Genomic DNA, 27,428 nt, shown 5'->3' on the forward strand with positions numbered 1-27,428 from the left:
CCCGTGGAGGTAAATATAATTTTATTAGTAATAAATTAAAATATTTACACAAACATTCATTCTAAAAATTGATTATGATTTAATGTAGAAACTAAAATTCTGGATAGAGGCGAAGATAAAAGTGATTGACTTGGACCAAGTATTTTATTACATGTCATGTGTTGGCTGTAATAAAGAAACTGGATATAAGTATAATGAAAGCTTTGTTTGTATATATTGCAAAAGCCAAGGTGTCTGCAAACCACGGTATGTATCCTACAATTTAAATTTACAATCGATATCTAATTTAATTTAGAATTTAACAATATTTAAATTTAAAATAATATATTCAATATATTTAAAGTGCTAGGGCATATGTTGAACTGGACGATAATACTGAAAAGATAGCTGCTATTATGTTTGGTGAAATAGCAGAAGAGGCATTTGGTTGTTCAGCAGTTGAGTTGATGGAACATTCTTGGGAGGTATCTTTTAAAATTTTTATTCAAAAATTGAGTTTGGTTATAATGAGTTAATTAAAAAATGAAATTGGGTTTTAATTAATTATGTAAAGCTATTCAAATTTTTTTTTTGTAGGAACATCAACCATATATTAAAAGCGTTGTGGATAAATTATCAACAAAAACCTGGAAGATTCAAGTTTATGCAGATCCAGAGAAACTGAAGGAGAAAAAACATAAGCATTATAATGTCCTCTCTATTGAGGCAATGCAAGATAAGAAAAATACTGAATGGTCATCCTAAAATCAAAATTATCTCAAATAACTTTCATAAGATTATGGACGACATTTATTTATAAGACCATGTTACAGCTTCAATTAATGCTCTTCTTTTGCTTGTGATGTTAATTTATATGACATAAACATTACATCGTTACTTAATTAAGCCAAAAAATTATGTCTTTATTAATAAAAAATTAATTATTAAAAAAAATATAAACTAAGCAAACGTGCATTGCACGTTGATTTTACCTAGTGTGTATACATATATATATATATATATATATATATGAGGTGATCAACCAAAGATCGAACAAAGAACAAAGAAAATTTGCTGATATGTATGTGTATATATATAATATATAACATCAAGTGACAATATAACCAAATATATGTCACGTCAAGCAATATTACATCTAGGCCCAATCTCTCTCGATTTGATCTCTGATCTCTCTCTCGTCTGATCTTCTTCAAGCTAATTAATTACCAATGCCCCAATGATCATTAATCTGGTCTTGTGGCAGTAATTGTTTTTGAACTGAACTTGGGGAGAAATGCAATGAGAATGGCTGATCGGTGGCCACGAAAGGCGGCTGAGACATAAGATCACTTATGGAAGAATATACTGTTCTATTATCGTTCTTGTCTAGGCCATATACATGAGTATCATCATCGTACGGTATATTTTGTTCTTGTTTGTGTTGTTGTTGTTGTAGCCTTTGCTGCTTTGGAATATTGCTAAGCTTCTCTCCTTCAATGTCTCTATATTTTTGGAGGTACGTTTTGAGGGGGCTCACGTAGTCCTCAAACCCTAGGGTTGTGATAGCCCATATGATATCGTCGCCATTGATTGTCTTCCTCTTTTCTCTTTGGCATTTATCGGATGCTTCGCCGGTGACAAAGCTAATGAACTCGGAAACACATTCCTGGACTGTCTCTTTTGCATCCTTCGATATTTTTCCGTTGGCCGGAATCACTTTCTTCATGATCCTACCTACATTTGCTATAGGAAGGAAACGATCTTGTTCTTTGTTAATGTTGCTAGTGCTTCGCTTTAGACATGGGCTTTCTGGGCTTCCTCCTCCATCGAGCTCATTTCCATGGCTCTCATCTTCCATTGATCTCCTGTTTCTGATCTCTCTCACTCAGGGAGATTAATTATGAGCATGTGAGCTTGCTTGCATGGGAATTGCATAAGATAAGATAAATGAACAGATGGGCATAAAGATAGGCAAGTGAAGAGGGAAAATGGAGGAAAAGTCTTGGTTCATGAATTTTCAGAGTCAAAGTCCCAGGGACTCGCTCTCTGTGTGGAGCAGCTAATTTAACTGTCATTACCCAATCAAACTAACTTTTTGTTGAATATAAATCTGCCTATTGTCTCTTCTGAGTGTTGAGGTGGCATCATTCATCTTTGGTCAACTATACAGCTTTTAGAATCAGTACTGACTCGTGTCTTTTTACTTTTTCTTTTCTTTTTTTTTTCTAAAAAAAAAAAAATTTGTAGCAATTCAACCTTCGACCCTAAAGAGATCTTTAATTTAGAATTTACAGTATTCTTCGATATAAAATTTCAAATGTCCAAAACTATGTAATTTGAAAGCATGCATTGATTGTGATTATGTGGCGTCAACATTTATAACATTCCTTTTATTATAAAATAGATCTAACGGATTAGATAAAATCACGTCAGTCTATAAAATTATTTTTGTATAACTCTTTTGTAGATGTAACAATACTCTTTTATAATATATTATTAAACTATTAAAAACTATTTAGCATGTTTCTCTTATCTATCAATTATTTAATGTCGTCTCAAGAGATGTAAGGAAATAATAAAAATAGAATAAATAGAATTTGGGAAGTCGATAAATCTGACTAGTGAATTATAAATCTAAGCACAGACCTGTGTAAAGGACCAGGCTGGCCAGGTTTGTATTTCTCACACTCAAAAGAAAAAAAGGGCAGGGGTTTCATTTCTTGATTGTTAGTATATTGAACACCCTTAAGGAATGCCTTTTGTCTTTTGTTTCTGGTTTCGTCACTTTAAGTGAAACAAACAGATTTAAGCCCCCCATCAAGAACTTTACATGTACTGCCATACACAATTCAACTAAACAGCACCATCCTCTATGATTTTGGAGTCCTTTTACTTTGTTGCGACTAAAGTTTGCCCCTTTCACATTCACTAGATTTCAAAGATTGAAACAAAACATTAATAATAATAACAATATATAATAAGGCAGCACACGAGTCATAAAGACATTTTTCACTTGTCATAAAAGAGTAAATGCGACATTTCATAATGATAAATACCAAAAATCTAGGATAATCGGATATCTTGACCATTGTGATTTACACTTGCAAGCATGTCCCATTTTCCCATCAACAAGTAGTATGATATTACAGCGAAAATCAGACAACAACCTCTTAATATATTAAAAATCAAAACAAAGAAATAAGTGAACGAAAAACAACAGATTGAAAGACCTTTATATCTAACATGATATATGGGCTATTATGGTGGTAGTACAGCTGCAATAAATATGAATAAGAGCAAAACTAAATGAGTATCGAACCTCTTTGGGGTCATGACCTCAAGAATAGAAGCTCAGGAAGTGATTTGATCACGCTTAAGCGATTGCATACTTGATTGTCTCTGATTCGTTAGGTCGCCACATGGACTTCTGAACACACAACAATCCCTCGTTGTCCTTAGAGTATGTCAAACGGACCTCCCAATGCATAGACTTCAGCATGTTCTCAAGCTCATTAATGGTCTCAACATTGTCACGAACAATAAGCTTCCCCTCTGGCCTGAGGATCCGATCGACCTCCACAACTACCGCAACTAACTTACACCTGTAAACCCACAAACCATTGCAAAATCTGACTACATCAAATTAAATGAACAATACTTCCTGCAGAGGAAAATGAAATAGAATACTTTTACACACCTCTGTTTAATCTTGGAGAACAGATGGTCTGCATGGAGAAGATCATAGGACCTAGGGTACGTGCTAAATGATTGGCACCAATCGTGATATATACCAAATAGACCTCGTTCATAAATTATGGGTAGGGTATCTGGGGAGTCTATCGAGACTACATTCATGACCCAAATGTTTAAATCTTTCAAAGCTGCAGCAAATCTGCAAGCCCAACCAAAAATCAGAAGGAAAGGAGAAAAGCAAAAAGAATAATATAGTAGTCTAAGAAGCCCATCTGAACAATCAAGAGAACTAATGATACTGAACCAAGAAACAAACCCATTTTGCTTACCCTCCATACACAGATCTCATGTCCATGACATTCCTCACATTTGACCAGTTAATCCCCAACCCGTTAAGATATGATTTGGTCACCACTCGTTTCCAGTGCTCATAGTCAGCAGTGAAATCCTCGGGAGCAGGTTTACCATAAACTCCAACCTGGGAACTCAATAACCAGTAAGGTGGTTTTTCCAACCTAGCTGGCCATTGCTCTGGCCATTGAGACCCACGTTCTGATGCATCTGCAGGCACTTTGTGCATGCACGCTTGCAATGGCACATTCCTACACCCAACAAGCAGATAAAACAATGGATAGATTAGCGACGCATCTAGAAGACTATGGAAGTGTCTGTGTTTGCATCAGACAATGCCCTTTTGGCAGAAGACACATCAGTTATTATAGGGAAGCCAGTTTGTGTTGCTTCCTAATGCATAGCTTTGCAGTCTTCTGCACACATTTATTATTATTATTATTGGCACTAGGTGTCCAAGAACAAAGTCCTGACTAATCCCAAGAGTGCACAGACTCATGGCAAAGAGTTTTCTGCAAGTACACATTGGGTAATTCAAGGGAAAAGTCTCCCAAACCGATGGCCCTAAAAATTGTTTGCACCCAAGAAGATTTGAACCTTAGACCTAGAGGGACCATACCACCAAGACCAAGCCCCTTTTTACTTGAGCCAACCCCTAGGTGTTAGAAACACAGGATGTGCATCCCATACTTCAAAACATATAAATGGGCTTATTCAGCCAAAACCAAAGTGTATACCTTTTATTCCAACCATCATGAATCTTGTGAATAGGGCAAATAATTAGATGAGATGAGATGAAAATTTTGTGAATAGTAGTGAAATAGTTTGTGAATAGTAATGAAATTATTTGAGTTAAGATGTTTTATTGGGTTTTGGGAAAGGGGAGAGAAAAAGTTAAATAAAATTATTATAAAGTTAAAAAATTGTTTGATATTATTTTTTAATATTATTTTTGTTTTGATACTTGAAAAAATTGTATTGTTTTATGTGTTTTGTTTGGAGGTTTGGGAAAGTTGTAATGATTAGGTAATGCTTAGATGAAAAAGTTGAAGATTTGAAATTGAAAAGTGTTTTGTGTTTGAGTGATGGTTGTGAAGGAAATTTTGAGATAAAAAATCTCACCTCATCTAAGTTCCCAAACAACCCCTAAATATCCAGGAAAAATAAAATCTAAATTATTCACTCCATAAGTATAATTGAAATAAAATCTAAACTCTTCTCTCCATAAGTACAATACAATTTTTATGACCCAGCTAATGAGAAAGGTTACCAGGCTGCATCAGGATCATCGGACTCTGGGCAGATAGGAGGCTCACTTTGTGATCTTTTCTCATAGCACTCATTAGAAGTAGGCTTCTTAAATACAGCTGCACCGACTCGATCTACTGTATCATTGCTGATCGAAACTAGTTCCCAGCACATTGCTTTTGTTAATTCCTTCATATCTGAAAAATTTCCCCCAAATTGGGCAAGCTGTTAGATTCAATCAACCAACTCAGGCTCTGTCAGGGAATCCACAATTAACCTACCATTCCATATTCCAACATCTTCAGGAAGCTTCTGATATACTGGAGTAGCAGACCAGACAAAGAAACCACCAGGACGCAACAGACGATTCAGCTCCAAAAGAAGTTTACCACCTGCATATTGTCAGTTTTAGTTTTTTTTGGATAAGTAAGATAATGATTTTATATGACTAGGAGAGTATGAATCCCCAGTACACGACACATACAAGAAATCCACGTAACTAAAAGTTTGTAAATTAACTTCCAAAACAAAGGAAACTACTAAAAATAGCACCATGTAGTTCGGGACAATCTGTCAAAGCAGGTGGTTTTAAGAAATAAAATGTCTAGACATAGATAAACAAGCATTTGAATCTAGGGAGGGAGAAAACACCCTTAAAAAGTATCTCGAGCTTGAATGAGTTTGAGCTCATTTAATCACAACTCTCAAAATAGGGACATTGGAATACCTTCTATGTGCCATGGAACTCTACAGCGTGCACAATGGACAATATCAAAAACTCGGTCAGGAAATGGAAGTCTCTTTGTGCCCATTACAGCAGATATTGCGGGAATTCCCCTTTCAAGTGCAAATTGCACTTGGGCTTCATGCTCATCCTTTGGGGCAAATGACATAGCAAGCACATTTCTATCAAATAGATAACCTCCAAAGCTAGCAACTCCACATCCAACATCCAATATAACACGGGAGCGTTTTCCCCAGGCAACATCAGGCACAGACTGCATAAAGCATGATATTGACATTGAGCAAATTTTGTTCCATGATGACAAGAAAGAACATTATTGCACATAAAATAAGAAATGACTGTTTCACCCAACCAACCCCCCACTCTCGAAGGCAAAAAAGTAAAACAATATGAATATTATATAAAGAATAAATAAATAGGGATTTAGAATCATTGTGAGAAAACAAAAGGAAGGAAACATAAATTGTAACGACAACTGAGTTATCCAACACTCTCATGAACAAGAGCCTGTTTGGGCTTGCCAGGCCTGCTTTAGTAAGCAAGCGTCATTCAAAGAGGTGGGAAGTAGAAAGATTTGTATAACCTACTCATTATAAAATTATCAATGATAATGTTAGATATCTGGGTTTTTTTCAAGTAGAAATTAATTAAGAGTACTTACTGGCAGAATATAGCTTTTGTAGTTTTTTGGATGAACTGCTTCTCCCAAATTATGTCATTTTCCAATAGTTGGAGATAAACTGTGATTTACTTGCCAAATTAATCAAGTACTTAATTAAAAATGAGTCTTAAATTGCATTCAGTTTTCTTCCTGGCATTGGAGTTAATACTGGTTCCTCAGCAACTTTATGGTAGTTACCGACCAAGTAATGATACACGCACAACCCTTTTTATGACTCTATACATCCATGTTTTAAAATGAGGGTATTTATGTAAAGTGATGTTACTTTTATAAGTTATTTTACAAAAATATCCTACCGAAATGAGGGATTGTAAAAATGGTTGTCTATCATTTTCCTTACCGAAATAGCACTAAGATGGTAAATTATTCCAGATAAGTGAGTTGAAATCAATTGAAGAATGGGCACGACGATGCTGGTTGGAATGAAAACTTGAAACCATGGATATAATAACAAAGGGGAGCAAAACAAACAAATAAAGTTGACAATAAGCGTGATGCTGTCATCCACAATCAATTGCATTGCAGATAATAATCAGTGTCTAAACTGTATTATGCAATCATTGTCAAGCATCATATGTTTACTCTGTTTTAGGTACTCTTTCCAAGGGTGCAGAATCCACATGCTACACCTTTTAGCCAGAGAGGCCAGCCATATAACTTTTTTTTTTTTTGAGTGTATTCTATCTTTCTTTTTTAGCAACTAGATAGGTCCTATCTCTTGTATTCCACCTTGTATAACTTCTAGTCAGATGAAACTGTCTGGGGAAGGAGTCAAAAGAGTCAGACTCCAGAACATGATTTTGCCAATTCAGCTATCCCAATGCTTGATTGGTTCTGCTCACTCACGAGTTTGAGCGGATAAATATTATTTATGAGATGTAAGGTTACTTAAAATTGTCATATTTGAAAGGTGGAGTTTTCACTGGGACTAATGAAGGATAATAATATTCCTGAAAAAAAATAACAATCTGTGCTATCACTACCAAATTTTTATGTTCAGAAACACAAACACCCATACCTACACAATTTTTGTTGGTGGCCAAATTTCCAAAAATTTCAATAAAAGTGGAATAATGCACGGTATTACATGAAAATTCCATCTAAGACAAATGACAAAGCTCCAACAGCATAGTCTAATAAGCCTAAGCTCAAACTCTGCTCCCCTTATGATCTAACGTCTGCATAACATACACTTGCAGGATAATTCTTTTTTTATAGGTGCTTCCAGGAGAAAAAATAAAACAAATTATGAGGATGATAGATGTATTTTATCTAGCAGAGAAAGTAATGAATGATATATGCATAACACATTCATTTCCACCTCTGCCCAAACAAGAGGGGATTGTGAAGACAGAAGAACGAACAAAAGTACGGACTGTACCAAATAAAAAAGGTTAGAAAAACCCTTACCAATTACTGTACAAAATTAAGAAACAAGAAAGAACAGCATGAAAGTTAATATGGATAGAATGCAGAACCACATGTATCAAAGGACTTACATCCTGTATGAAGTCAATGTAATGAAGAGCACCATGCTTAAATTGGGTTCCACCACCGGGAAAAGTGAGATATTCACCAGTAACTTTCACCCAATTCTGATGCCCCTTAACTTGTGCAAGCTTGATGTGGGGAACATTATGGTACCAGATCTGCAGGAATGCATCTTATCAGTTCATCTCAGAGACAAGAAACACAAATTACAAATGAACTTCACCTAATCTAATTGGGCTTACCTTTTCCCTGCTATTAGGCCACTCAATTGGGCGCCTATATCCTTCAGGAAGAGAAACAAGGCAAGTGGGGGCTTCCTCAGGACACTGCCTCTCTCGATGCTCATAATGCTTAGTACTTCTAAGACTTCTAATTGCTTGCCAATTGTCAAGGCATGGGATGTAATCATGCCCAGCAGTGACATTGCAAAGTTTCCAATCATAGCTGGTCTGTTGCGCGGAAGATTTTTGAAAGTCTTTCTCATTCTTTGACTCTGTCGCTTGAGTTGACCAAGCCCCACTTTGGGTGGTAGATTCATTCAAAATCTCTGATTGAGCACCAGAAGGAAATACCTCGTTTAAACTCTGGTTTTGGGGCTGATCATTTTCCTTTTTCTCGCTGGAGTTTTCATCCGATTCCTTCTTCTCATTTTGCTCCACCTTCTCCTCTACCTGACCACCCACCTTTTCTCCATCCTCGGTTTCATCCGAGTTCTCTGATTTATTCTCATTCTCATTCGAATCAGACTTTTTCTCACCCGCACCATCTTCTTGCTCAGAACCATCACCTCCATCAGTTTTTGCCTCCCCACCATCTGAATTTGGTTCTTCATCATCTGTTCTTCTTTCTCCATCTCCTGCTTCAGTATTTGATCCATCATCTGACTTGGTATCTTCATTTGCATCAGGATTTTCCTCCAGCCTCTCTTCAGTCTTTTCCTCCTGATTCTCTTCAGGTCTTTCCTCAGGCTTCTCTTCCGGCTTCTCTTCTTGGGTTTCTTCCGTGTTAGAGTTGCTCTCAGAATTTACATTAATGTCTCCTTTAGTCGCATCCTCGGGCAAATCGCCCGGATTATCCTCAAATTGCCGAGTATTACCACCATTGCTCTCACTCACTTGTTCCTTCACCTCATCCTTATTCTCCTGAGGAGCATCCACATTTTGAACAGGAACAACAGAGGATGATGTCATCATCCAAACCCCAACTAAACAAAACGCCACAAAAATGACAATAGACACCATCGAGCAGTAGGACGACGATGATCTTCTGTTGTCTACTCGAGCATATTTCCCTAACGCCATGTTTTCTTAGCACTATTCCTCCTGGATAATTTATCACCTAGAAAATGAAAACAGAATTAAATCAATCTCAGACCATTGAACAAAAGTCCAACAGATCCAACATAATTAACGCAGAAGTACAAATATCACACAAGATTAATTACCCTATGTATATGCTCTAGACATCAATATTGCCGACATGTCCATATTGCAATTACAAAACCGTTAAATGTTCCACCAGAGTCAGAGATTTATTGATGAAGGATAATAGAAAGACCCACCAACATCAATTAAATAACCCAACCCCAAAAAATCTAAACTACTAAGAGCAGAGACTCAACTGTTACCTAAACCATTGGGAAAGTACAGAACCGACCAACGTGGGACTCACAACAGTAATACCCGAGATCCAACCACTAAGATTCATAAAGTGGCATTCAAAACTTGAACTTCGCAAACACAGATTCAGATGCAGAAAAGGAAACAAATGGTGCCTAAGGGTAATCACTATGAACTTGATGCATGAGAACCAAAATAGATCTGCACTGCAACTCAGCAAAAAATCGCATAAAACAAGAGAAAGAGAGATCTCGGCCATAAAATCAAAGATATGCCATAAGAAACAAACAAAAGCAAAGAATTTGCATTAGATCTGCATCAAAGTTGCATAACATCATGTAATTCAAGCAACATAGAAAATGAAAGTTAAGAAACCCAGTATTGATTGAGCTCAAATGCGAGTATGGTAACTACAAACTCCTAAACACGCGTCTGCGCACGAACACGCCCAGAAAGAAGGGTAAAAAAAAAAAAAAAAAAAAAAAAAGACGTTATGCAACCGAAGTAACTGCAAAAGCCGAATATCCGATGAAAGACCAAATATATCAATGAACTGAATCTTAGATACCTTACGGGAAAAATGGAAGCGTGTCTGAGTGGGAGCAGAACTGGGAGCTACGGGCTAGTCCTCCATTTTTCTTAAGAGAGAACCAGAGACACGGATCGGTGTTGCTTAGAGCAGAGGATGAATAGAAAGAGTGGAAAATATGAGATTTTAAAAGCAAATAGACATGGGATCTGAGTTGCTTCCTGTTCAACTATATTATTTTATTATATTCATTTGTGGATTAATAATATACGAATATATACAATATTTCCCGAGAAAGAGAGGGGGCAGGCCTGCCTTTGAAGAAATCGCAGCGTGAGGCGTCACAAGAAATCTGTAGGAATGTATACGAATATACGATCACGATGCATCTCTGGATCAACGTCTCCCATGCTGTCTGTCCGAGCACCAGCATCCTTTTACATACTTAGGCTTCGTTTGAAACATGAATTATTCTCAATTCATCTTAATTTATTATTATAATTTTTTTAAATTTTAATAAAAATATAATAAATAATTCAATTTTTTTAAATTCTAAAATAATAATAATATTAAAAAATAATATTCTAATAATATTTTATCGTCTCAATTCAACTCAACTCAACTCACTTCAACATCCAAACTCACCCTTAAAGAGAAATGTTAATATATCGCCTCAGTTTATTCTTCGTCGATCATATTTTTAAAATTTTAAAATTTTTTTATTTAATAATTAAGAAATTCACTTTTAATATTTTGATATATTTTTTTTATTTTTTAAAAATATTAACAAATATTAAAAATATAAAAAAATAAATTTATACTAGTGACATGCCTAACTGTCATAATTGGCCGGTAGCCTAACACTACTCTACATACTTTAGAAACTCTTGTACTTTCAGATAATCACAGATTTGTCATAATGGGGAGAAATACCTGTTTCTTTAAATATATAATTTAATATTTTCCGAAAGATTTTTCATACCAATAAATGTTATTAACATAAATATTTTAAATTCAGATAGAAACTTATGCATGGTTTGAATTCCACTTTCTGTCCAAACAACTTTATAGATACCAATATATATTGATATCTCAAAAAACAAAATATCTTCAAATCATTTACCAAACATGTCCTAAGACACCACAACTATTGTCATGTTTGTTTGTGTGGGATTCTATTTTCTTCTATACTTTGGGTGTATGCATCTCAGCAATTTCATAATTTTTTATGTATTAAATTTAGTATACCATCTGTATTAGATATCATCTTTAAAATATGGATATATTGCAGCCACACAAGCAATAATTTTCGTTTATTGGCGATATATGACTTGAGATTAATCCAACTCATTTCATCAAATGAGTCGAACTTTTTCAATTATAATTGAATCTGTTAAAATAAATAAGTCGTGTCATGTTGTCTACATAATTCATTAATATATTAATCACAGTGTATTTAACTCAAAACGAAATTGGTTCAACACATATTGATTAGCTTGATATAAATAAATAATATTCATCTAAATGATTGATCTAACTTGATTAATAATAAATTTTCTCTTATTATAATGTATTATATCAATTGTATGTATTCACAATTAAATCGTGACAAATCAAAATGATAATCGATAATCATAATTACCATCAATAATAACATATCCAACCATTGAAAAAAACTAACATCTAAAGAAGATCAAGCCAGCACAACTAAGGTTGTCTCTCTCAATGCCCTCCCATTCACAGCAGAGGTTGTCAGGGTCAAGAAATTTCCCCCGTCTCTTTCTCAAGGTGGCTTCACCCATATGAATCATGATCCCACCAAAGAGGAAGGAGTCCTACAGCTACTTCCTTTGTACACAAGTAAATTTTCCCTCTGCTTTTTGCTTTTGTCTTTTCTTTGGTCAATGATTAATCCAGCCTAGCTAGAGGAAAAAGAAAAATAATTAGAAAAAGAAAGAGGAAGGGAGATAATTAATACATAGTAAAAATCTATTTCCATTTAGATAATCGATTGGAGAGAATTTTTAAAATTCTTTAACTATTATATTCACACACATGTATATAGATGTAAAACGTATGATCCATTGATAATTCTCCAACTCTGTTTCGTTTGTTTTCATAGCTCCTCTCAATTCATTTCATCTAATTATTATAATTTTTTATATTTTTACATAAAATAAAATAAACAATTTAACTTTTTCAAATTTAAAAATAAGAATAATATTAAAAAAATATATTAAAAAAATATTTATTTAATTTTTAAATTTAATTTTATCTTATCTCATCTGTAAAAATAAACATACAGCAAACATGAATTCTAAAGAATTCTCCTCCCATTTGTTAAATTAAATAGATTAGACTATTCATATCTGGCAATTATGAGGCTCTCTTATACAAATACACACGTAGACGTGTATCACAATTCTCATTACTTTATTCTATCGAAAAACTCAACTCCAGAATTTAAAGCAAAAAAAAAAAATAATAACTTAAAACAGATGAAGATCATCAGGCCTGCCTCGTGATATATTATAACTTCATATTTTAATAAAAAAGACTTCAGGGAGAAAAAAAAATTCCTATATATATATATATATATATATATTCCAACATGATGTGGTGGTGGCGGCGGCATGATGCGTACGGCCATGTCTAATACAATATAATTAACAATATTAAAAACATTGTCCTATTAAAAGTTAAAACACATCCAAGAGACTATGATATCATATATTTATGGATAATATTAGGAAAAAAATCATTGTAATAGTGTATATTTTATACTTATTGTATAGTTATTTTTAGTTGATTATTTTTAACATTCATTTAAAAAGATGTGTAATCTAAATAATGTCATATCATATGTATAAAATAAATATTCTTAATAATAACTTCTATATATATTTATTCTATATTTATTATTATTATTATTTTTTGTAATAAACCTATGTATTTTAGTGTCGAATTGGTCTTGTAGTGAATGTCGGTGATGCGATGCTGGAGGAGTACTAGATCAAACACCGACTAAATAAAGAGTTTCATCTAGAAAAATTAAATTAAATAAAAAAGCAATTCAACTCTTATGACTTTTAACCCGACAAAAGAATAATCAATTTAAACGTGGGTCCAACTACTTGATTGTCACTTTCCAAAAGGCGCATTGTTATTGATAAGCTTCGCATATAATAATCATTTTTAATTTTTTTTTAATTTTCTTTGATTTTATTATTTTTAAAATAATTAAATTATTCTACTCATCATCTATATATCATATATTTGATAAAAAAAAATAATTGAAAAAATAAGAAAAAAGATGGTGTGTTGTGTGTAAGACTTATAAATATAATTTTTTATATATAAAATCACCTATTTTACATAACCATTTTGCCATTCAAACAAAATTTTCACATTAGCTTATGTATATTTGAAACAAAATAATAATTATTTTATTATTATTAATCTTTTGCTAAAATAAATTTTTTTATATATATTTTGCAATTAGCATCACTATGTATATTTGATATTAATAATACAAATGTAATAATAGAAAATATAATTTTTTCTATATTATATTAAAAATATAATAAAATGAAAAACATATATATATAATATATTATAATAATAAAATGAATGTACATGTAAAAGTTTGTTGTGTTGTTGAAGGAGAGAGAAAATGAAATGATTGTGAGAGAGAGTTGGAGGAGAGATAAATAATGATTAAAATATATTTTGTAGAGTGAATAATAGTTATTCAAATTTAGATAAGTATTATTCATAACTAGCTAAATATTTAATTTACATAAATTAATATAGATAATTTGAGGGTCATATTATACAAATATAACTTTGCATATATATAGATCAATATGGATGCTCTTGCTAAAAAATATACACATAACTTTTATAAATGTGCCTTACATTTCAAACATTGAATAAAGAATTTTAAAAAAATTGTAAGAGTATTATTATTTTTTTATTTTTTCAAATCTAATTAGAATGTAGTAATTTTTTTACAAGTTATTTTTTTAAAAATATTATTAATTTAAAATTAAAATTATATAAATAATTATAAGTGTATCATTACTCTTTATTTTTATTTTATCTAGTTTGGATACTGAGAATATTTAAAGTATTATTAGAATATTTTATTATTATTTATTATTTTATTATTATTATTTATTATTTTATTATTATTTTTTACAGTATACCGCTACCCAAACGCGCAAAGGATAATGTAGTTTTTTTTTTTTTTTATTTGAAAACGGTAGAGAAGCACTAGTTTAGGTGAAGTTTCGCCAACCCATTATATACAAAAATTGACCATTTTTTTTAATGAACAGCTAAACCATCATTTAATGCACTAAAAGGATACATGCATTTATTGGAGGTTACTTTAGTATTTAGAAAAAAAGGGGAAAACTCGATTTGACATGAGGGTACCATGCACCTCAAGCTGGTTGAGATCTGGTTGTGACCAACTCCAATAAAACTTTTGACTTTAATTATTAATTGATGAATTTCTCTTTGAAGAATGAAAAGATTTCTACCATATATTAATTAATTCAACAAATTCATAAAAGCGGCCAATGTTACCACTTTAATAAATAAAATAAATATAATAAAATCATAGAACATTTGACTGAAGCATCAAATCGGTTCAGATTACATCATCTCACCGACTCCCAGAAGCAGAAATTAAGGTTGGTTTGTGCATGCTGTGAATAATAATAAAAAAATAATATTAAATAATAATAAATAATAAGTAAAAATAATAAAAAAATATTAAATAGCAGTACTAACAGTGCGGACGTGGGATGTTACTGGTTCACAACTAGAACAGGTCAGATTACAAAATCTCCCACACGAGGCTAGGAAATCTCCAAATACTAGAAGCAACGCACGCACGCACGCACGCGAGGCTTCGAAATCACACAGTGACACAGGTTTTCATGCATTTTCTTGAAGCTCCCAATGAATATTCTTCCACTTGAATTATACCGTACATTTTCGTTTGGGTACTCATGCATCGTTAATTTTGCAGAAGATATTGAATACTCTGAAGATACTGGATGTTGACTTGTACTAACTGAGCTTTATTTATTCGCTCTTTAGAAAATATGCCTTTTTGAGTTTTTCTTTGGGTTATTCTGTGCATCAATGCCTTTGATTTTTTCTTTCTTTCTTTTGCTTATCTCATGCAGATGAAGCCACCAGTACTAGTGATTGCCTCCGAGTTTTTGGACCTTTTCTGAATACATTTCACACAGAAAAACCTGATTAAGAAGCATCAACCTCTGCTCGAGGGATCTATAATTTTTGTTTTTTGTAATTTGTTTTACCAGAGATGAAAGGAGGAAATAATCATAGATTGAGGGGGAGAAATCTTCGTGCAACTCTGCCTATTCTCATTGTTACAACCATAGCACTTTGGGTTTGGGAAAAGAACCCTTTTTTATGTACTTTACCATCAGCCCATGAGCTGTATATAGTAATTCCTTCTCCAGGTTTGTGTGTCTATGCATGCATGTGTATACCATAGCAATTGTATATTTCTTCTGTTATTTTGACAAGTTACTGATTGAAATATAAAAGACCGGCTCGTGGAGTGCACCAAGAAACCGTTTACAAGGCTCTGATGAAGAGAAAAAGACGTAAGAATTTACCATGGCAGTACACTTGTTTTGTGCATGCTTGCCATGCATAGAGTTTCATTTGGGCACCAGAAATGACTCTGTAGTATCAATAATGCCAAGGGGGAAAATTGGGGAAAATATTTCGCATTTAATCATAATAGAAGGAACAAAAGGAGAAGATATCTTTGGTACTGCACCTGTGGAAGCTATAAAAGTATTCTCTCCCGAAATGATAGACAATGATGGGAATGTTACTCCTCCTCCAAAACTAAAGGTGCGGTTATTTTTCATATTGAATACAAATGCATGCTTCTTTGAAATTTTTGCAAACTTTTATTTTGCACTTAACTGTTTTGTTCTCTCATTTACTATCTACAGACATTCGGGAAAAGCATGAAAATGAAAGGTAAATGAAAAAAAAGGCTCGCCCCATCTATTATTTCCAACCATTTTCCTTGAGTTTTTTATGGCTTACAAGAGGTAAATGAAGCGCATAAGGTCATTTAGCTTTTTACTGACTATACCTCCAGGTAGAATGCATATATGCATCCATTCTAAGGAACTTGTGATATTTGATATCTGAAACTGTAGTTTATTTACTACGTTTTCTGCAAAGGACATGAGGCTATGAGGTAAGAACATCCACTCAAGTAATGACAAGGATTAATTTTTGTTGGCTCTATAATTAATTCCTAGCAATAAGAATAGCCAGATGTAGAAGGATTTGAACATGGAAAGCTAAAGACTTTGCAGCTATTCTGAATACTGATTTTGATGTTTTTAATTTCACTTAATTTCACTCTATAAATGATGGTTTTATTTGTATTAGGTGTTGTGTATTTTTTCTCTAATATAAAATCTGAACACGGAAAAAACTTCTGTAACTTAGAGTGATGGCTTAATATTCTCTCTATGAAGGCTTCATAAGCCAGGGCCCAACATGTTCCCTGTCCTTCCTAATAATTCAGGGTTTTATGGTTTTCAACATGTGCCTCTGCTTTATGAGGAAAATCTGCACAAATGTTTTGCAGGCACAAAGCCACATTCAAGTCAGTGGGGGGCATTGCCTCCACTGTAATAGGACAGTTTTCAAAATGGCCTACATTCAACATTCTGTGGCCAGAACAGAACAGAACAGTATGTTGTGTGTTGAAATTGATTTTTTGATTTAGTTAAAAAAAAGATTGTATTATGAACTACTTGTTAATTGCTTGCACGGGAGGAAAATTCTGGCTCGCCCCTGCTGGGATCATTAAGTTGACATCTCTAGTTCTTTGTGCAATGTAAGAGGGCCTTGACCCTTCTGCTATTTCCCCCCTCCCTCTTCAGAGACAGAACTGGTAAATAATGAAAATAGACCTTTGCTGCCTTTCTTTATCTATACTCATGAACGTTTTAGATTTATAATACAATGTAAGAGGACCTTGGCTGTTTATAACCAAAGTTATTAAATTAGATTTATAGGGTTAAAATTGGTTGGATTTTTGTCAGCTATTGTAGTTGTTCTCATGGGGAATTTTGTGGAACAAAGTTTAGCAAAAATAGAAGCTCTATAAAATCTTTGCTTCACAATATGTATGCTTTCCGAAGTTTGTTAGAAGGGTCAAACGAGGTTTAATTGATGCATAGTCCAAAATGTAAGCTTTGCACTCTCCATATCGAAACCAAGTTTCTCCAGTGTTTCACCTATGTAGTCTGCAATTATGCCCAGGGTAGATGGGCTGCAGACAGCCGAAGGCCATTGTATTCAAGATTTGGATGCAAGTGGTTATCACCAATGTGGGCATGTAGACTAACACAACGAAAGGATTTTTCTTATGAGGGATATCGTTGGCAGCCAGAAAATTGTGAAATGCCTGAGTTTGAGCCATCCGTATTCTTGAAAAGGTACGAGTCTTTATCTACAAAAAGGAAAAAAAAAAATAATCCCTTCGTTCAAACAGATTATGATTGCAGTCACATCCTTTCCATTGGCATCCCACTTGGTTTGTGCAGAACAGTTAACTGCTCAATATGGGTTGACATGGTTGTCATAAATTTAAGGTTATAGACCAAGCAAGGCGCATGTTTGGGTTATGTTGATGATTTGAAGTGTGACTATACATTCCAGAATGCAGGGTAACGATTGCATTTATAGGAGATTCATTGGGCTGGCAGCAGTTCCAGTCTTTAATGTTCATGGCCACTGCAGGGGAAGGGAGCCTTGGAGTTGAAAATGTGGGAACAAAGTATGGTCTTCGGAAAGCTCGAGGAGACATTCGTCCGAAAGGCTGGGCGTATCGGTTTCGAAAAACCGATACGACCATTTTATACTACTGGTCAGCAAGTCTGAGCGATCTGGTGACTTGTGCCCCTTAATATCTCAGACCGCGAGCCTCCCATGTGGCTATGCATTTGGACCGTCCACCAGCTTTCCTGAGACGGTTCCTCCATCAAATTGATGTGTTGGTTCTTAACACAGAACACCACTGGAACAGGTTTAAGCTTAATGCAAATCGTTGGGTGATGTTCGCAGATGGAAAGCGCAATGAAAATAAAAAACTTTCTGAAATCGAAAATGCCAAGAAGTTTACAATTCATAGCATTGTCAGATGGCTTGATTCACATCTTCCCTCGCATCCACGTCTTAAAGTTTTCTTTAGGACTATCTCACCTAGACATTATGTGAATGGGGACTGGAACACTGGGGGTAGCTGTGACAATACCACACCATTATCGGGAGGAAGTGAAGTTGTGCAGGATAGATCAAGCGATCCAATTATTGAGGGTGCTATAAAGGGTACTCAAGTGAAGATTTTGGATGTAACTGCAATTTCAAGACTGAGGGATGAGGGTCACATGTCCCACTACAGCGTTAGAAGAACTGCTGTTCAAAACGACTGCTTACATTGGTGCCTACTGGGCATTCCGGACACGTGGAATGAGCTTCTCGTTGCACAAATCTAGCCAGGGTTCTGCCACACTAGCTGATCATGATCGAGAAGCATTGATAGGTATAAGATAGGTGAGATTTGATAGTGAGTTGAGAAAAGATAAGTTGAGATAAAAGTTGAAAGTTGAATAAAATATTATTAGAATATTATTTTTTAATATTATTATTATTTTAAAATTTGAAAAAGTTTGAATTGTTAATTATATTTTGTGTGAAAATTTAAGAAAATTATAATGATTAAATGAAATGAAATGAATTAATATACTTTTTGTATCCAAACATTTCCTGAATCTTTTGCATGTATATTCTTTGTGGTCTAACAAGCTGGCCATATGTATTTTTTTTTAATGGGGCTGGGGCTTTCTGATTAAAGTGTATGTAGCTACGTAATTAAGCACCTAGTTAATTAGTTCCCAATACAATTTTCAATGTCTGATCATGTTTTGATAGGAATATTGTATTCTTGAGTACTATATGTTACATACCGTTCTTGTTTCCAAATGATGAGATGCTTTGTGCAATTACATTGTCATAATAACAGATCTTTGAGGGTCTGCAGGATGCGAGGGTGGGGTACCCTGCTCGCATCTAGGCACCCTTATGGGTGCTGGGGGTTGGACGAGGTACCCTTGTCCACTTTTCCCCCCACCTCCACACTGCATATAATATATATATATATATTTAAAAAACATTATACTAATAGTAGAACAACACAATTTTGGAGGTATCTAAAACGACATCATTTTACTAAAACATCAAACTCCCTCTAGCCCCCCCAACTCCTACTCTCCCATACCCATCTTTCTTTGAATATTGCCCTTATTTCTCTCGGATCCTCACTCTAATTCTCACACCTCGTCGTTGCAATATCATTGTCGTCGTTGAGCGTCCTCTCCTACGTTCTGTAAGTATCCCTGATTCCTAGCCATTTTTTTAGGTTTATTTCGGATTGTGTCTTGATGTGGAGGATGGGATTGATGAATGGACTTGGATGATGAGATTGTGATTTGTGTGCTGTGGAGATTTGTGTGATTGTGTGATATGTTACTGAGTATCTAGGGGTTCAATCCGAACCCCTAAATTATGTTAGGCCTAGATGATTTGGGGTTTCAATTTTGTAACTCCTAATTTAATTTTGCAATCTGTTTTTGAGGTTTCAATATTGAAACCCTTAAATTAAATTTGGAAGCATTGATTTGTACTCAAAATAAGGTCAAAGGGAAGCCAATTCATCTTCTGGATATGGAAGATTTTGTGGAGATCAATGAGGAGACGGGTGGTGATTAGCTTGCATCCGGTAATTGCTTTTACCAATAATAGTGCTATAATATTGTTTTTGCTTATAATCTATTGTGCTATTACTTATACTCTAATTTAATTGTTGTAGGGACAACTTCGACAAATATCCCTACGTCTACATTGGTCGTAATATGATTTCGTAGTTTGATCCATCATTACCATTGGTTTGTATAATGGTTCTTTTATTTATTCATAGTATGTATATAATGTTTTATAATTCTAATTGATTTTCTTGTATTGTTTTAAACTTTTATAGTCTCACTGTCACATGCCTAATCCTACTAATCTCCTCTTGATCTCAATCTCATATTCATTTGTAATTTTAATTTTTTAACTTTTTCACATATCTATAAGTAGATAGTATTAGTAACTATTAGTATAGTATTAGTAATAATTTAGTATCAATGTATTATTATATATATATAACACTATAGTATTAGTATCACTATATCATTATAATATATATATATATATATATATACTATATGTATTAATATCACTATAACTATATGTAATATTAATATCACTATTAGTATGGTATATAGTATTACTATTACTATCAGTATTGGTATAGTCTATACTTATTTAGTATTATAATATATATTAATTTTGATAAATACATTTCTACACATTTTTATTAGATAAATTTTTATAAAATACCTAAGTTGCAATTTGTAAGTGAGTATAAAGCAAATACAATATTAATGTAATTAACTAATGTATGATATGAATATCAATTAGCATTGACATACTCTAAGTTAGTAACGAATTAGAAATTAACATCATAAATATAATTATCATTAATTATTTTTTTAATGAGTTAATTAAATAATTCACATTAAATAATTTACTTTATTTTAATTTTACTAGTTTAAGTAATTTTTTTAATTAATTTATGTGCCAAAAAGATAAAAAAATCACAACTTAAAAAACACATAATCTGCTAAACAAGAAGCAGCGCCTTTTAGGTCCAATTTCAATCCAAACGGTGCTGTTTCATCCCCCCCCCCCCTCAGATTCCCCTTTGGCAATCCCCAGTTTCATTTCTCCCCAAACCGTCCTTGAAAACCCTAGCAGCCGCACATCCCCCCTTTCCAGCAGCCCAACCACTCCGTCGCATCCCCTAAAAATTTCTGTTGGTAGCCCCTCCGTCACATGGTACTCTCTCTCTCTCTCTCTCTCTCTCTCTCTCTCTCTCTCTCTCTCTCTCTCTCTCTCTCGTCTTTTGATTTATTTTGACTGTATTTATGCTTCAACCGATGTTGTCTCTGACTTGGCTTCTTTATTTTATTTTTAGCTTTTCATCATGTAAATTTGGCATTGTCTAACTTGCAATTAGGGCCCCATGTAAATTCTCAAGGAAGCTTGTTGTTGGAATCAATATTTAGATCCATCAAGTTATTGAGAAAGACAAATTTACTAATCGATGCTATTAGTTATCATGTCTTTAATTTTTTATTTATTTCTACTTATCTATCTAATAACACATCTAAAAAACTGATGCTATTAAATTTACTAACTATTTACTAACACATCTATTTTTTTTTTACTTCTCTATCAAATTTACTAACTGATGCTATTTTTCTGTTGCCCGACTCCTCTTCTTTGAGAATTAGTCCACTAGCAGCTCAAAATTGATAAGATTGTGCATTTCATATGTAATCCAACTAAGTAATGTTGTCTAACCATATCCTTATGTCAGTGTCATTACTTAAAAATTAGAAAGTAGCTAGTTCATATTTTTACAACAAGAATAGAGAAATCCTGCTCAAGTGCTGAGTTGTATTGTTGTCATTTGCGAATCAATTCAATTGCAATGGTGGTGGTAATGATTTATAGATGTATTGTTGTCCTTTGCCAATCAATTCAAATCCTTTATCTACTGTGTGTGTCTTCCTTTAAGCATCTGTTGCTAGTGTGTGTCTTAAATTTACCTTCTGTCTGTGCCAAGCATCTATATACATGTGTGTGCCAATTATACACAAATTTACCTGTTGTGTGTGTGTACTAATTACATATTTGTGTGTGTGTGTACATGTACTGTGTATGTGTGTCAATGTGTGCCTTAATCTGGGTGCCTTAATTGCTATTGTTGCTGCTGTTTTCTTCTTTGCTTGTCCATTTAGCTAAGTAATTATCATGTTTAACTAAGTAATTAGCATGCTATAACAAAAAATAGTTATCTAAGTTATTATCATGCTAAGGTTTAACTACGCAATTAGCATGTTTAACTAAGTAACACAAAATATCATAAGCTGACAACTTGTTACATAAGGGCAACCATTTAGCATAGAAATTTCAGATTATTCAAAATCATGCTTGATCACTATATCTTACTTTAATAGTTATGACATCTCACTTTAATGATGCTTGATCACTATATCTATTATTCAAAATCAGTTTTTGCTATTTTGATTTTTTCTTAAATCTAAATGTTGGTTGATTATTTTTCTAGATGGACTTTATTCCAGAATTGATTCCACAAGACTCTACTATAAATGATGTAGAGTCAACACAGCCTACACAGGGGCAAAGCGTTCCTCCACTCCCATCCAATGTAAATAATAATACTAAATCGGGTGCTAGTGGTAGACATAGGTCAATGGTTTGAAATCATTTTACAAGAATACCAAAATGTGATCCAAGTAAACCTAGGATTGCATGTAATTACTGTGGTGCTTCGTATGTAGGTGATACATAGACCAACGGTATAAAGTCCATGAAGTATCACATTGAGAAACAATGTAAGAAATGTTCGTTGAATAAGATGGATAAGTCCCAAACTACTCTCGGTTGGAAGATGGATGGAGGAAGTGGTAGTGGAGGATTTAGTGTTGAGGCTTGCAGACAAGTTTTAGCAGAAATGATTATTCTTGATGAGTTGCTCTTTAGGTTCGTTGAAGGTGAGAGTTTCAAGAAGTTTATGCTTGTTGTTTATCCTAAGTGGGTAGAGATTTCATTCCGTGTTACGGTTGTGAATGACTGTTTTAGTGTGTATATGAGGAAAAAAAATAAGTTGAGAAGTGTTCTTTAAGGGCAGTGAGTTTCCCTCACCACGGATACATGGACATCCATGCAAAACCTCAACTATATGTGTCTCATTGTACACTTTATTGATGATAATTAAAATTTACATAAAAAAATTCTTTCTTTTTGTTTGGTTGAGAATTACAAGGGTGATACACTTGGTAGGGTCATAGAGATGTGTTTGCATGATTGGGGGCGACCGAAAGTATTTGTAATCACACTTGATAATGTAAATTCTAATAACGGAGTAGTTTCTTATTTGAAGAAAAAAACTAAGTATAGGAGGAACACTGTTTTGGAACATGAATTCTTGCATGTTCGATATTGTGCCCACATCCTAAACTTAATCGTCCGTAAGAGGTTGACGGAATTTGATAAGTTTATTGTGAATGTGAGAGGTGTTGTGAAATATGTTAAGTCATCACCTCAAAGGTGAAGTACATTTAAGAAATGTGTTGGGTTGGAAGAGATTGCAAAGAAAAGTGACATTTGCATAGATGTACCGGGTTTGTGGAACTCTACCAATCTTATGTTAGAGGGAACTTTAAAATTTGGGTGAGGCTACTATGCCGGCTAGCCTTTACCGCTGGGCGTACTGCCCAGGCATTTTTTTTTCTTTTTTTCTTTTCACATTTATTTAATACACTTAAATATTTTTAAAAAATAAAAAATATACAAATACACTTAAAATCACTTTTTTAATCACTAAGAAAAAAAAAATTGACCAGCAGTCAAATAGGTCGATCAAACAAAGTGGGCAAAGTAGTGTTTTCCTTAAAATTTTGAAAAACTTTTAAACGGTTGGAAGAAGAAGATTTGAGATTCCTTACTAGTATTGGAGACGATGATGATGGAATCGGTGACGTGGTGAATATGAGAATGTCAAAAAAGTTAGGACCTCCCAATAATAACGATTGGGAGAAGGTAAGGTTGTTTGTAAGGTTTTTTCAACTATTTCATGATGTAACTTTATGTTTTTTGGGGCGTCAATATGTAACTTGCAACTCCTTTTTTAGGAGTTAGTTAGAATAGTCAATGCAATTAACTTGGAGTGTGAAGAAGAAAGCCCCATGGTGGGATTAATGGCAACAAATATGAGGAAAAAATTTGACAAATATTGGGGTAACTTGGATAATATGAATATGTTGTTATTTGTTGAGATTATTCTTGATCCTAAGTACAAGATGCGATATTTTGACTTTTCATTAGAAGGGATGTATGCCAATGATCCCACAAAAGCGGTTGATTTGAGTTGGAAGGTAAAAAATACTTTAACCTACATGTATGAGGCATACACTAATAATGAAGAAGGCAATAGTTCTGATATACAACAGCAGCGCACAAATTCCCCACGTGAAGAAATAAATACTATAATACATACCTAGCTGAAAGTTGTGAACAAACATTTGCAAGTTTTAACATTCTTATTTAGTAGAAGGTTAATTCAGTTAGATATCACATGCTTTCAAAAGTTGCACGTGATGTACTTGCAATACTGGTATTTACAGTGGCCTCTGAATCTACATTTAGCACGGCGGGTCGTGTCCTTGATCATTTCCGAAGTAGTTTATCTCCAATGATGGTTGAGTGTCTCATTTGCACACAGAATTGGCTCCATTCTTCTTCTACTCCAATCAGCCTTAGGACTTTAATGGATGAAGTTGAGGATTTTGAGAGGCAGTTGGGAATGTTTCTTATTTACTTCATTTTATAACTTTTATGATCTATAATATTATATGTTATATAAATTTATATAATTTGTTTTTTTTATTGTATATAAATTGTTTGGGAGGGTGAAAATTCTATGGAGGCGTCAAATATAATGTCCACAACCAATGCAAGTTAATGAGGTGAATATGTTTTAGCTTGTTAGTTTTCAGTTTTCACTTTTGCTACTAATTCATTTGTTTACACTTTACAACGTGTTTTGAAAACTGAAAAGTATGACAAGCCAAAAGATGTAGGAGGCTAGGAGCTGCCAAGAGGATAATTGTATAATTTGTATATATTGATGTAATTTGTATTGAGAGGTGAAAGTTATGCTTTTTTTAAAGCTTTTAATGTAAATTACTAAATATGACTTTTAGTCTTCTCTGTTTTGTAGACATTCTTTTAATTTTCAATTTTTGAGACTTGTATAATTATTAGTTTTCATTATCTACGCTTGGAAATGGTTTTTTTTTTCTTTTTTTTTTTTTTTCTTTCTTTTAGAAGGCAGATTTGATTCTTTGTTAGTATATGTTACTTGCATCATGATGTGCATGGTATAACTTTCAGTTTTCAATTTAACCTTGTTTAAATTGTTTGGATGAATATAGAAAATTTTTATTTTTTTGTAGTAAAATCTTTTATTCAAATTTATTGTATATAGACAATTTTCCTTTTATGATTATTTTTATTTTCTTTTTAAGTTTTTTTTGGGTATTTTTTGGCTTAAAATTGGATAAAATGTTAGTAGACTTTCATTGTTCGGCCGAAAAATATAAGAATTTCATAGAATATAAGGATTAGGCCATTGGCCCATTTGGTCAGGATTGGACCGAATAGATAGACCGAACCGATTCTTATGTTAGTTCGGTCGTAACCGATCGAACCGGACCCAATTCACCCTGTCTAGCTATTTGTCTCTCTCTAATCTCCATTGCTTTTGTGTCATTCATGCTAGGCTTCCGGTGGGCAGCGGCCGAAAAGGGAATTAGTAGGTTTTAGCGAACAAAAAAGGAAGACTAGTAGACCGATCATGATAATCTCATTCAAAGTCAATGGCGAATGAAAACTTTGTGGATTCAGTGAACTTGCAAACCTTTATTGTTGGCATGCTTTGTACGTTTTGATAACTTAGTTTTCTTCTAATTAATCTAGATCTGTCGTTTTCGTTTTCTTGATCTTTTTCCTCTTCTTCCAATATTATTCTTCGGAGAGAAAAAAGCTGGTCTTCTACCTGATCAGTTCCTAGCACAAGATAATATATTTTATTATATAAGTCTTTTAGTTCTTAGGGTACTCCCCGGCCCACAGTCATGATGAAAAGTGGCTTAAAATTAATGTTAAATCTAGCTAGCACTTTAATTTTTTTTTTGATAACATCTAGTACTTCAATTAGTTTGTTAATTCATAGTACTAATGTTAAATCTACTGTTTATATATATATGCACAGTGCATTAGCCCGAGGTGTATTTGATATAATGATTTAAATAAAAAAATAAAAAAAAATCAATAACTTATTTATCTGAAAAAAAAATATAAAGAAAAGAAAATATAAAATTAAAGAAAGACAAAAAATTCAGATAAAAAAATTAAACTTCAACAACATATCTAATCGCAGGGCTATTAAGGACCTTTTGGTAAAACATAATCTTTCATTAAATTCTACAAGGGTGCTATACGTCAAATGATCAAGAGTTTTAAGAGTATTTTGATAAAACAAGACTTAATGAAAAAATAATAAAAATTAACAGAAAAAAATAAAAGTTACTATTTACAGTTAAATAGTCACTTATTATAATAGCATAGTTATATATATACATATATATATATACACACACACGACGACTCAACTAACCCAAGTCAAGGCCATAAGATTATATAATTAGAATAATATTAGATACATTTCACTTTCCTCAATTGGTCATCACCACACGTGAAACTTGTTTCTAGAAGATCAGCTAAATGTCACGCATCGTTGGCTAATTCCTTCCCATGCACCCATATGGGTGCATGGCATGCATGCATGGAGATGATCACGTGTCTAATTAATTAATATTATTGATGATATTCCTGGTTATCTCATGTTATATGGAGATCTTGATATTTCATTGGTTTGAAATATGATCTCAAGACCTAAAGTCAAAGTTTCAAAGTCGATTGAAGGAGGATCTTGATATTTCATTGATAGTTTTATTTTGTCTGTAAATTTTCGGCAATTAAATGCCAATCCTAACATGCATGAATGGTGTTAGAAAACGAGGGGACAGTTTTTCCAAAAGGAGTACACGTGTAGTCTTGCATCAATATTAATTCTTACGATATCAGAAAATATATATGGAGATCGTCATATTTCATTGGTTTGAAATATGATCTCAAGATCGCCTAAAGTCAAAGTTTCAAAGTCGATTGAAGAAGGATCTTGATATTTCATTGGTTTGAAGTTTGAACAATTCTGGCTATACGCACGTACGCTAATGTTAAATTATTATAATT

General features: G+C 33.4%; 2 protein-coding genes and 1 pseudogene across 4 annotated transcripts; 1 reads left to right on the plus strand and 2 right to left on the minus strand.

The window, feature by feature from the left end:
• Positions 1 to 1,037: 1,037 nt before the first annotated feature.
• Positions 1,038 to 2,147, minus strand: LOC121248763 (nuclear transcription factor Y subunit B-3). The gene has a single exon (XM_041147318.1). The coding sequence runs from the start codon at positions 1,835 to 1,837 to the stop codon at positions 1,199 to 1,201; it is 639 nt and encodes a 212-aa protein (XP_041003252.1). The 5' UTR covers positions 1,838 to 2,147; the 3' UTR covers positions 1,038 to 1,198.
• An 824-nt stretch (positions 2,148 to 2,971) lies between these two features.
• On the minus strand, positions 2,972 to 10,777 carry LOC121249821 (probable methyltransferase PMT26). Of its 3 annotated transcripts, none has more exons than XM_041148629.1 (9): positions 10,653 to 10,777; positions 8,432 to 9,527; positions 8,198 to 8,347; positions 5,999 to 6,269; positions 5,553 to 5,663; positions 5,294 to 5,468; positions 4,002 to 4,274; positions 3,677 to 3,871; positions 2,972 to 3,581 (listed from the first exon to the last, which is right to left on the minus strand). In XM_041148629.1, exons 2-9 carry the CDS (start codon positions 9,488 to 9,490, stop codon positions 3,353 to 3,355), a joined length of 2,463 nt encoding a protein of 820 aa, XP_041004563.1. In that variant the 5' UTR covers positions 9,491 to 9,527; positions 10,653 to 10,777; the 3' UTR covers positions 2,972 to 3,352. The 3 variants fall into 3 exon arrangements, with proteins under 3 accessions (XP_041004563.1, XP_041004562.1, XP_041004561.1); XM_041148628.1 differs by lacking the exon at positions 10,653 to 10,777 and adding an exon at positions 10,382 to 10,636; XM_041148627.1 differs by lacking the exon at positions 10,653 to 10,777 and adding an exon at positions 10,377 to 10,636.
• Positions 10,778 to 16,082: 5,305 nt separating this feature from the next.
• LOC121249255 lies at positions 16,083 to 18,916 on the plus strand (annotated as a pseudogene).
• Positions 18,917 to 27,428: the final 8,512 nt, after the last annotated feature.

The sequence above is a fragment of the Juglans microcarpa x Juglans regia genome, chromosome 2D, assembly GCF_004785595.1.
Source record: "Juglans microcarpa x Juglans regia isolate MS1-56 chromosome 2D, Jm3101_v1.0, whole genome shotgun sequence".
Classification (NCBI taxonomy): domain Eukaryota; kingdom Viridiplantae; phylum Streptophyta; class Magnoliopsida; order Fagales; family Juglandaceae; genus Juglans; species Juglans microcarpa x Juglans regia.